We start from the raw sequence: 12,111 nt of genomic DNA on the forward strand, positions 1-12,111 counted from the left end.
AATCATGCAATAATATTTCAATCACAGAAGATTTATTAATTCATTATAATCACGCCTTCCCGGGGGATGCAATGTCCCATTAATGCTTATTTTATCGGCACTACACAACAACTGTAACACAAAGGCACCCACTCTTAATTAAAGCTATCCCCTTCTCTCCAGCTTGCTGAGCCTGTCAGCCACCTGCACCGTACATAGCACTTCTACAACGCCAGAGAGCCTGTCTTAACGAAAAACCTGCATCGTTAGTTAGAAGCAGGTGTAGACCAACCCAACTCAATCAACTCGGCTTGCAGGAATTCATTTCTAAGTGTTTCAAAATGCCGTATCTTGCAAATAAAATAGACCTTTTCATTTGACATTCTCTTCAAAGAAATGAGATTTTAAAGACGTATTTCCCAACTACTTGTAATTCTAAATTCTTAAGAATGTGAAATTATAAATGGGTTTTAAGAGGCAATACCGTGGTTTCCCAGTTCCCAATTACTCTCAGAATTTTTACTTGCAATTTGCCTGAATGTACACAACATACACACACACAACTTTTTTTACCAACCTGGTTTCTATACTCAAAGGTAGAAATCAAAAATACAAATTCCCTCTACTAAAAGTAAAAATTTTAAGTGAATTTTTTATTATTACAACATTGTAAAACACTTCCGAAATTTTCCCCCATTTAACTTCAGGGCAAAGATTGTACCTTAAATCAGACAGCACAGAACACAGAAAAATACTAGTGATTCTGGGTAAGTGGCCATATTTAATTAATTGCTTTAAATAAAAAATGACAAGTCACTTGTCATGTTCTTCTCTTGACAATCCATCATACTAACCGTAGATTGTTCCTGTCTATACATTTCCTTTTCCTTCCTCTTTCTCTTCTCCGTCAGTTTCAGTTGTGGCTCCTATATGGTGGGGTTCACTCAACCAGCCAAACATCTCCCTTTCCTATGCTATTCATATTATTTCCTTAAAAATCAGCCTACCCAAATGCTACAAAAACTTGCCTCTGATCTTATTTCAAGCACTAATGAACTCATTGAGCGACAATGTAATTTAAGTTCTTTCTCCATTTATAAAATGGGCACTGGACTTCCCCACAAACACTGCCGTGAGTTCACAGAAGGGTGTCCTCCGCTTCCCCTCAACCCACCAAGTAGCGCACACATTTCCAAATGTGTTGCTAATTTCCAACTTCTTCAGGAGACAACTAACATGTTCAGCCACAAACTGCCTGTTTTTGATGTTGGTAAAATGCAAAGGCTGAAACACTTGCCTACACTACCTACCCATGTTGCGTTTCTTACTTTATATTTACTGTGGTGATATCCAATATGTCAACTCTGTAAGAGCTGTCACCGATGCTGGAATTTCAACTACCCTAATCATTATATGACACCATAAAAAGGTTAGGGAAATAATCCAATATTCTTTTGCAGACAAAAATACAATCATTCTGTAAGTAATTAGAAAAGATGATGATGCTTTTTTAAAGGATGGATGAACATTTCAAATGAGAATTGGCCAAACAAATGAGCTACTCATCAACTTTTTTTTAATCAACCCTGAAAATATATCCTAAAATTTTTCAAAAAAAAAAAAAGAAAAGTCACTTATACAAATACATTTATAGCACCATCATATTTAGACAGGATTATCTGAATACACTGTTTATAACAGAAACTTAATATGCATTAATTCTCACAATAAGGCAGGTACTGTCCCTGTTTTAGAGATAAGGAAACAACTTCAAATAGGTCGTCCAGCAGCAGAACCTAGACTCCAGTCCAGATCCGTCTGCCTCCGAGCACTGCATTGCATCACCTAAGCCACGTGGGAACTGATTAAGTGGCCAACCATAGTGGGTGGTCAGATAAATTATGTTACATTTACTTAATGAAATTTTATTAAAATTATAAAAGTAAAAATAAAGTATATACTTCACAGTCTATATAAAATAATGTTCTATTAAAACTAAAACAAAATTTAAATGCATTCTCATTATAACTAAGCAAAAATGTGTATAGATTTGGATAAACATCAGAATATGGCACAAAGAAATGAAAAGTTTCATGGTTAGGTGATAGGCTTAATGGATGGTATGTATTGTTCTTTATGTAACTGTTTTTAATAAATTGTTTTTAAATTATGTCAGCAACAGTAATCAAGACTGTGGTATTGGCGAAAGAATAGTCAATTGAATCAATCAATGGAACAGAATAGAGAGCTCTGAAATAGACTGACACAAATATAGTTCATTGATCTTTGACAAAGGTGCACAGGCAATATACAATGTAGCATAGATAATCTTTTGAACAAATGATTCTGGAACAACTGGACAGCCACATGCAAAAAAAATTAATCTAACCACAGACCTTACACCCTTCACAAGAATTAAATCAAAATGGACCATGGAGCCAAACGTAAAACACAAACCACAAAGTTCCTAGGAGACAACATGGAAGAAAACCTAGATGTCCTTGGGAATGGTGACAACTTTTTAGATACTGCACTAAAGACACAATCCATGAAAGAAATAATTGATAAGATGGACTTCATTAAAATTAAAAACTCTTCACCCTGGCTGGTGTGGCTCAGTGGATCGAGTGCCAGTCAGGGCACGTGCCTGGGGTGCGGGCCAGGTCCCCAGTAAGGGACACACGGGGGCAACCACACATTGATGTTTTTCTCCCTCTCTTTCTCCCTCCCTCCCCCTCTCTAAAAATAAATAATAAAATCTTTAAAAAAAAAAAAAGACTTCTGCTCTGTGAAAGGCACTGTGAAGAGAATGAGAAGCCACAGACAAAGAAAAAATACTTGCAAGAGACACATCTCATAAAGGACTACTATCCAAAATATACAAAGAATACTTAAAATTCAGAATAAGAAAACAACACAATTTAAAAAATGGGCTAAAGGCTGTAACAGACACCTCAACGAGGGAGATAAAAAGATGACAAATAAGCACATGAAAAGATGCTCCACCTCATATGTCATCAGGGAAAGGTGAATGAAAATAATGAGATACCAGCCCTGACCAGTGTGGCTCAGTGGGTTGGGCACCATGACGCAAAGTAGAAGGTCAACAATTTGATTCCCCGTCAGGGCACAGGCCTGGGTTGTGGGTTCAGGTCCCAGTAGGAGAATGCACAAGAGACCACTTATCAATGGTTCTCTCTCACATCAATATTTCTCTCCCTCCCCTCCCCTTTCTCTAAAATTACATAAATAAAATCTTAAAAAACAACAGCAATGAGATACCACTATACAACTGTTTGAATGGGCAAAACCCGAACACTGACAACACGGCACATTGCCAGGGACGGGTAGTAACAGTAACTCCCATGCACGGCTGGTGGGAATGCAAAATCCCAAAGCCATTCTGGAAGACAGTTTGGCATTTTCGTACACAGTGAAACATATACTCACCATGATCCATCAGTCGCACTCCTTGGTATTTACCCAAAGGAGCTAAAAACGTATGCCCACACAACAACCTGCACAAGGATGCTTACGGCAGCTTTGTTCCTAAGTGCCCAGACCGGGAAGCAACCATGACGCCCTTCAGCAGGAAAGCGGATAAACAGTGGGCCACCCAGATAATGGAATATTATGTAGCACTGAAAAGAAAGGAGCTATCAAGCCAGGAAAAGACAGTAAGTAAGCTTAAACGCATATTGCTGAGTGAAAGAAGCCATTCTGGAAAGGCTACACACTGAGTGATTCCAACTGCAGACATACCTCATTTTACTGCACTTCACTTTATTGTGCTTTGCAAACGTTTCATTTTTTTTACAAACTGAAGGCAAGAGCCTCCACCAGCAAAATGATCACAGCTCGCTTTATTGTGAAACTCACTGTGTTACAGTGGTCTGGAAGTGAAACCACAGTATCTCTAAGACATGCCGGCATGTAACATTCGGGGCAAGGTGAAGCTATGGAAAGGGTAAAAAGAGGTAGAGGGAAGGGAGAGAGGGATGCACAGGCAGAGCACAGAATATCTTTAGGGAGGTGAACCTATTCTATGCAACACTATAGTTGTAGATGAGGGTCATTTCCCATTTGTCCAAACACAGAGACTATTCAGCACCACGAGTGAACCCTGACAGACGCTATGGACTCTGGGTGACAACGACGTGTCAGTGGAGGTTCGTCAACTGTAACAAATGTACCCGTGGTGGGGGGTGCTGATGGTAGGGGAGGCCGTGCATGAGTCATGCAGGAGGGATATGAGAAATCTCTGTAACTGCCACTCAATTTTGCTGTGAACCTAAAACTGCTCTAAAAAATAAAGTCCATTCAAAATTTAAGTCAACTCTTACCACCTTTGGTTTTCCCTTCCTTTGATGACGAAACTTTGGGCGGGGAGTAGGAGAGGCTACCAACACAGTTTTTGTTATCGACGCCACTGGGGAATATCCCCCTTGGCTGAGCACTCTAGAGAGTGTCGCATTTAATCATTTGCAACAATTGTTTGAAGTATACACTATGTGTCCTACTTCAGAGATGGGAAATGAAGCTTAGGGATTACGTCGAATCCACCTGGAAAACGGCCGAGCTGGCAGAGAAAACCAGGTCAGCTTGACTCCAAAGCCCACTGTCTGGTCGTCCCACTGTGCAACATTACGCAGCAGCTGCCTGGCATAAAGGTCATGATAGACGCCAAGCGTCAGCACTCCTTCTGAGCCTTACATTAAAGAAAATGAGACCATCAAGGTACGGTTCAAGGTCAAATGACTGACAGCAATATTAGTGGTCTCTGCTTCAGGAAAAATAATTTCCCATTTGATTCATAATAGTATTTCCTTAAATCATAGCAATTATATTCATTTCCTTTTGCTTTTCTAAAATAAAACTATATTAATAAAACTATAAATAAGGTTTCAAACAGATTTCTCTTCTGTCTTTACAGATGAAGAGTGGACTGTATTTCCATTCTTTGCCAGTAAGGAAATAGTTAAATCTTGAGGGTACACCCTAGTGATATCTCCCTCAGCCATCTAAGGAAAAAAAAAAAGGTCACAGTCAGTTACTCCCGTGTTCACTTGAACATCTGCAGGCACACTTACCCACTCTCTTTACCGTCAGCCTTCTGCTGGCCCCGGTCAGCGTGGGCAGTCAGTGACTCTTCCCCAAGTGCTGCTGACATTTAATACCTGGTTTAGCGGCAAAGATTCAGAGGGGGTGAGCAGCCCTTCTGGCATTCAGGTAGGTCCAACACCTTCATTTCTACCAAAGCTAAAAGACGGGGGCCTGTGTTTGCCAACATTGAGGGAAAGACCGGTTCAGCAGGGTGTTAATTAACAGGTGGACTAGATGTCCACACGGGGAAGGGATGATGTAGAATTTGGAAACACTGAGGCTTTCTGGTCTCAAGCTGCTTCAAGGGTGCTCCTGTGGCATTACATGTCAGAGGAAAACCCTAAGTCTTGTTTTACTGCCAGAAAAAAAAAAAATCAAATAATGTATTCCTTAAACCTGATTAACCGTGCAAGATGTGGTTAATCCACGCACTAAATGACTGCAGTTACCTGAGGTTACCTGCTATTGTGGAGCAATCAGGAAAACACTGGCAACACTGATCAGTAGTTTTCATGCTTCAGAGTACAGTACGTTCCTTGGGAAGGAAAAAAGAGTTCAGACACAGGAAACTACAAACCCAGACCTCACACTATTAATCCTCTTTTGATTCTCAACTATGCCCTAGCTTCACAGCGCATAAATGAAAATCTCCCACTGAGAAATGTTAGCATGGGGTTGCAGAAATTGTATAAATTTACTGAGCCTGGATTTCTGTCTTTTGAAAAGAATCTTTAATGCATTGACTTTGAAACTTCCTTCAGTTGAAGAACTGTCCTCTTTTTCAAAATCTGCCTGTTTTTATCTAGCCTATTTAAAGAAAGTATATTATTTTAATTCTAGAATAACCTTTTAAAAACTCTTTTAAAAACTTTAAAAAAAAGATGTGACATATAATCATATGAAAACATGGAAAACATACAATTTAGTTTCTACTTTAGTGAAAACATATTTAAGTTAATAAAGCAAAATTTCACAAACTAAATAAATACTGCAAAATAATGTAAAAACACTTTCAGTATTCCTGTTTATTCTTTAAATACACAAGTCATTAGGTCAACTGGTTTAATATGGGTTACCTAAAAATTAAGTACCCAACTATTTGACCTGTTTTACAAGAGGAGATAATTCATCTTAACAGCAATAAACTTCTGTGCTGTTTTAGGTCCCTGAAATTACTAGACGTGCCATCAGCAGGGCATCACCGGGAGAAGGGGTCAGAAATCTTCAGGGATCCTAGCTAAGCTACAGACACGGGTAGTGCTCCTCGTGCCCTGCCCATGAAAATGTTTCTGTTCAATCTGCCACGATCATGTTTTCACTTATGAGAAGCCAAAATCCTGGTGACAAACAACATGAAGCTAACAGGCTGCAATAAGAACATTTTTTTTAAAGCTTGCTGTTTAAAAGCAACTGTTCCTTGGGATTGTGCACCTGAAACCTGTATAATTTTGTTAACCAGGGTCACTCCAGTAAATTCGATAAAAAGGAAAACAATAAGTGTTCTTGGCGTACGTTCACCCTGGATGGGTTCCTATATATCCCAATAACAGTCTTTGTAAGGGTTTAAAATAAACAGGCTTTGGCAGTCCCTCCACCCCAAAGTGGGTGATTCTCTGACAATCGTCACACAGCATGCTGAGTGTAATCCCTTATGGTTTGCATTTACTGAATTGAGAGTCAACAGTATTTCCTCTTAGTTCCTATGGAAAGCATTTTCTTAGGTGCACAGATGCCTTTTCTTATGTATACAGGGATAAGCCACAGATAACAAAAACACAAACACTTGCCCACGTTATTTCAAAAGCAGACCTAGCCGCCAAACCTACAAACCATTATGGTCTGAGGAAGAGAGAGGCTTGCTTTCGTAACTCTACTAATAGTCCCTCTCATTCACCATTCATTTCTCACTTGGTTTAATAACCCACAAGACGATTATTAAAATATTATATCTTGAAGACTCTCCCAACTAAAATTAGGAAGTAGAAAAGATACTTAGCAATTAATTACATCTGTCTGCAGAAGTGCTTCAAGGCAAAAAGCCCCACCAACATCTCATTAACTGACCATAGATCCTACAGGGTCCAAGGAACCTTTGCACGGGGGATGAAAATATAGTATTAACATTTATTGAATACTCATTATGTGCCAGGCACTGCACTATAAGTTTTACATACACAGAGATTCACATTATCCCATATATTCTTCAAAACAACCTAAGGAGTGGTTATTAACATTATCCCCATTTTACGGATAAGAAAAAACAGGAGGAAATAACTTGTTCAGGATGGAAATAGAGCAACTAAGTTTTAAAGCCCAGACTTGGGCACAGTCCAGCTTCAGAGTTCCCATATTCAATGAGAGATTACAAAAAAGGTAACAGGAAGAATGAAATCTTTCCTGGTATCTAAATTGAACTCACCACCAGCGCCTCCATTGTATATGCTTATCCAATTCTTATTTGTCTAAAAAAATTACCAGTCTATACCTACTGACCAGATTCCCAGACCCTAAAGCCCTCTAATCACCTCCAGCACTACAAACGTCATCTGCAGTGCCCAGCGGGTAACTGTGTGCTGACAACCCTACTTTTGATAAGTTCAGCATAATCATAATAACTGTCACTTACCTTGTGCAACGCCCTGTTCTAAGTCCTTCACGTGCACTAATTTAGTAATCGTAACTTACATCAACCTGTGAAGTAGGTAAAATTATCATCTCATTTTACAGATAAGGAAACTGGGGCAGAGGGAGGTTAAGTGACTTGCCCAACTTCATGTCCATAGCGACAGAGCCAGGATTTTAACACAGCCAGTCAGCTTTCCGAGCCCACACTCTCGTAGCCACTGTTTAATGAAGTACAGTAACAATTTACTCCTAAAAGGCAATGACTCTGTTCTATCTTGTTTTCTTTATCCTTTGGTGCCTAGGACTTCCTCTGCAAACAAGGAGGCTGTTTCCCACTAAAGCTCATCACGTCTCTCGAAGGTAGGTGATAATAATAACAATAAAAATGTATTAAGCTTACTCCATCTAGCAAATACCTTTTTAAAAATATTATAACATCAATATTAAGTCCTGGAAAATTCTGGCACCTCTTTGTGTTTAGTGCCTGCTTACTACAGAGTTACTAAAGAATGACCTCAAATTTCTTGAGCTGGAAAGAGAGGTCTGAAATAACAAGCCACTAACTCTATTTTCCCAAAGGGAGAGGGAGTGGGAAGAAGTGAGAGGGATAGTTGTCTAGGAATCATCTCTGCTTCGCTAAACGCCTAAAAACCAAAGAGAGAGCACTTGAGAGAAACCAAGGGCCTTTGACGCGGCACTCGAAAGTCTACTGTGTTTTCATTACTAAATGCAGGACTGGTCAAAATCACTATCAGGTAATTTCTCCCCGCGGTCCAGGTATTCCGAGACTCGTCTTTCAGTTCTGCCAAACAGTCACGGCTTTTCTAACCTCGGTGTCCACGTCCCCGCCCCGAGTTCCCCGCACCAGCAACTTTGCTCAGGGCTGCAGTTCTGAGCGGAGCTCCACAGCATCCCGCCAGGAGTCTGCAAGGACACCCCAGCCTGGCGTCCGTCAGGCTCCGGTTTCCAGGCAACCCCACGCAGGCCAGAAGCTGTGCGTCCTGCGAAGTCGCCAGTTTAAGAGACCCGGGGAACACCTGGGCAGAGGGCTGCCCGAAGCGCCCCACTGGTGCTGCAGGCTTCCCGTAACCCGGATGTCGGGTCTGCGTTAGCCAGTCTCACCTCCCGTTCCCTAGTTTTTCGCCTTGGCTCCCATCTAGTCACCTCGCACTTTTGACGTCCTTATTCAGAGAAACATCCTAGGAGTCTCCTCTCCCGGAGCAACGAAAACTAACAAAGCCACGCACCCATAGAGAACTGATTCCTGGGAAACGTAGTTCTTTCTGACGTTAAGTGGTGAGTCTTTAAGGAGAAGAGGACTACAATTCCCAGAAATCCAAAGGACTGTCCCTGTCTAAAACCTGTCCCAGCTGCTTGGATTGCATTAGATAGAAAGGTTCTGTGGCTCCCTGCTTACTTAACTGCCTGGATTTTGCAAATTCAGTCCCACTACAATCTTGTGGGAGAACTTTTTTTAAACATGGTTTCTACATGGGAGGGGATCTAAACACAGTGATTTATCTAAAAATATAGTAAGTTATTTTTTTTTGGTAATTCTTTCAGATAAAAGATCTGTCCACGATCAAAAAATATGTCACTACAGATGATTACAGTCAGTAATAACATAGGCTTAATCCAACCTGGCTTCTCACTGATGAATTTTGATGGGCAAATTTTCTTCTTTGGTCAAAAAGGCTGGCCCAAGAGGTCCTGCCCCACTGGAGTTTTCCATTTTGATGTAAAGCAAAACCATCTCAAACTGAAGCCTGCAGTTTTCTCTAAGGATTCCTGCTACCTGCCGCCTCTTCGCTACCCAGCGACTTGCACATTCAAAGGCAGTTCGGAGCCTGAAAAGCAACAATACATTATCCATGGGGGGAAAACACCAAACAATGAGCTTTCCGATAAGATCTATGTCATGTCTGTTGTGTGCAAGAACAACAAGAAAGTTACTTTTTGCTGTACTGAGAAAGACTTGGTGGGAGACATCCCCGAAGCCAGATACGGCCATACCATTGATGTGGTGTACAGTCGAGGGAAGAGCATGGGTGTTGTCTTCGGAGGGCGATCATACATACCTTCTGCCCAAAGAACCACGGAAAAATGGAACAGTGTAGCTGACTGCCTGCCCCACATTTTCTTGGTGGATTTTGAATTTGGGTGCTCAACATCATACATTCTTCCAGAACTTCAGGATGGGCTATCTTTTCATGTGTCCATTGCCAGAAATGATACCGTCTATATTTTAGGAGGGCATTCACTTGCCAATAATATCCGCCCTGCCAACCTATACAGAATAAGGGTTGATCTCCCCCTGGGTAGCCCAGCTGTGAACTGCACGGTTTTGCCAGGAGGAATCTCTGTCTCCAGTGCAATCCTGACTCAAACAAACAGTGATGAGTTTGTTATTGTGGGTGGCTATCAGCTTGAAAATCAGAAAAGAATGGTCTGCAACATCATCTCTCTTGAGGGCAACAAGATAGAAATTCGTGAGATGGAGACCCCAGACTGGACCCCAGACATTAAACACAGCAAGATATGGTTTGGAAGCAACATGGGAAACGGAGCTGTTTTCCTTGGCATACCAGGAGACAATAAACAGGCTGCTTCAGAAACATTCTATTTCTACATGCTGAAATGTGCTGAAGACAATGTGAATGAAGAACAGAAAACACTCACAAATAGTCAGACATCAACAGAAGACCCAGGGGATTCCACTCCCTTTGAAGACTCAGAAGAATTTTGCTTCAGTGCAGAAGCAAATAGTTTTGATGGTGATGATGAATTTGACACCTATAATGAAGATGATGAGGAAGATGAGTCTGTCACCGGCTACTGGATTACTTGCTGCTCTACTTGCGATGTGGATATCAACACGTGGGTACCATTTTATTCAACTGAGCTAAACAAGCCTGCCATGATCTACTGCTCTCATGGAGACGGGCACTGGGTCCATGCCCAGTGCATGGATCTGGCAGAACGCACACTCATCCAGCTGTCAGAAGGAAGCAGCAAGTATTACTGCAATGAGCACGTGAAGATAGCAAAAGCATTGCAGACCCCTAAACGAGCTCTACCCTTAGAAAAGCGTCCACTGAAACCCCTCCACAAAAAGGGTGCTGGGAAAGTTTTCACTCCTGCCAAGAAATCCTTTCTCAGAAGGTTGTTTGATTAGTGTCACGCAAGCCTTCCAGATTCGAGTACGTCAAATTTTTAAACCTATCTTAAAGAATCATAATAATGATAAAATTATATCCCTATTTTCATTTATTGAAAATGCCTGTGTTTTCTTTTAGTTAGATGAATTTAGTACCAGTAAAAAGTGTTTATAATACAGTGGTAAATACTTGAAAATACTTTACTCAATATGTCTTAAATGAACATTTCTGATCTGAACTTTTCACTTAATGATTCATAAACACAGATGCAGTGATAATAAGATAGATAGATGATAGATACATACATAGATACATAGGTAGATGGCCTCCATGGACATGAATAAATAGAAAAGGAAGCTGTGTCAAGTTCATTACATTTTTATCAAGTTACCTGTATGTACTTTCTTCGAAGGTTTCCCCATCATATGGTGTATAAACGATGAACCAAAACCAGTCACTTGGCCTGATTCTTGAAGAGGTTTAATGAAAACTGACACTTACCACTCTAATAAAAGATGAGTGAGAACATGTGCTTTAAAAAAAAAAAGGACTAGTAAATCTCATGGAGAAGAATAGTATTGTTTATTTTCCCAAATAATAAAAGTTTAAAAAATTTCCTAGAGTTCACAGGTAAAGATTTCAAATGGAGAAAAATAAATTTCTGTATATGTCTAGTTAATACGTATGGTTTGCTACCAATGAAAATTATAAATTGGTGAGCTTGCTAAGGTTCAATTAAATACTTTCTAGAATGAAAGTTAAAAGGACTATTATTTTTTGAGGCTTTAAGACATCAACTGATAATTAGGTGAGCTTAGAAACAAATATCGCTCCTCTCGAAGTATCTTTTTGGAAAAGCATTCTTCCTTATCCTAAGAGCCTAAGCCTCTTACTCATCAGTCTTCAACGAGAACCCACAATGTGTGAGGTACTACAGCAAAATCTAGAAAAACATGAGCAATACCAAAGATAAAATCCTGGAATGAAAGTTCTTCTGCTAACAGTTCCATGTCTTAGATACTAAAATTAACTTGAATAAATTAAATCATGTTCACTTTGTTTCAGTGATGTTATTTGATGAATATTCCTTTTGAACAATTTGCTGTACCACTGTTTTTATTTTTTTGTTGCTTCTGTCACCTATATGAACCTAATAAAATATTAAAATGCCTTCTGTCCAGATTAATTTACTTCAGTTATTAACATTTACAGTTACCCAATTAAGCACAATAGTATACTACTTAAT

The 12,111-nt window shown here is 40.0% G+C and overlaps 2 protein-coding genes across 30 annotated transcripts in view; one reads left to right on the top strand and one right to left on the bottom strand.

The window, feature by feature from the left end:
• The window catches only part of IFTAP (intraflagellar transport associated protein), a 57,967-nt gene extending 49,025 nt beyond the window's left edge, over window positions 1-8,942 (bottom strand). For 4 of the 28 annotated variants that reach the window (XR_008426892.2, XM_053924716.2, XM_053924720.2 and 1 more), the window contains exons 1-3: window positions 8,830-8,936; window positions 5,542-5,617; window positions 5,070-5,156 (exon numbers count right to left, since the gene is read on the bottom strand). The gene's annotated coding sequence lies outside the window, so the exon portion shown is untranslated. Of the gene's footprint in view, window positions 1-5,069; window positions 5,157-5,531; window positions 5,618-7,089; window positions 7,173-8,536; window positions 8,810-8,829 lie in introns of those variants that run through there. The other 24 variants (XM_045194193.3, XM_045194197.3, XM_045194204.3 and 21 more) reach the window with 17 other exon arrangements.
• RAG2 (recombination activating 2) lies at window positions 4,866-12,111 on the top strand. Of its 2 annotated transcripts, XM_045194182.2 has the most exons (3): window positions 4,866-5,208; window positions 8,010-8,067; window positions 9,271-12,111. In XM_045194182.2, the coding sequence occupies exon 3, from the start codon at window positions 9,299-9,301 to the stop codon at window positions 10,880-10,882; it is 1,584 nt and encodes a 527-aa protein (XP_045050117.2). In that variant the 5' UTR covers window positions 4,866-5,208; window positions 8,010-8,067; window positions 9,271-9,298; the 3' UTR covers window positions 10,883-12,111. The 2 variants fall into 2 exon arrangements, with proteins under 2 accessions (XP_045050117.2, XP_024414743.2); XM_024558975.3 differs by lacking the exon at window positions 4,866-5,208 and having other exon boundaries at window positions 7,954-8,067.

The sequence above is a fragment of the Desmodus rotundus genome, chromosome 5, assembly GCF_022682495.2.
Source record: "Desmodus rotundus isolate HL8 chromosome 5, HLdesRot8A.1, whole genome shotgun sequence".
Taxonomy (NCBI): domain Eukaryota; kingdom Metazoa; phylum Chordata; class Mammalia; order Chiroptera; family Phyllostomidae; genus Desmodus; species Desmodus rotundus.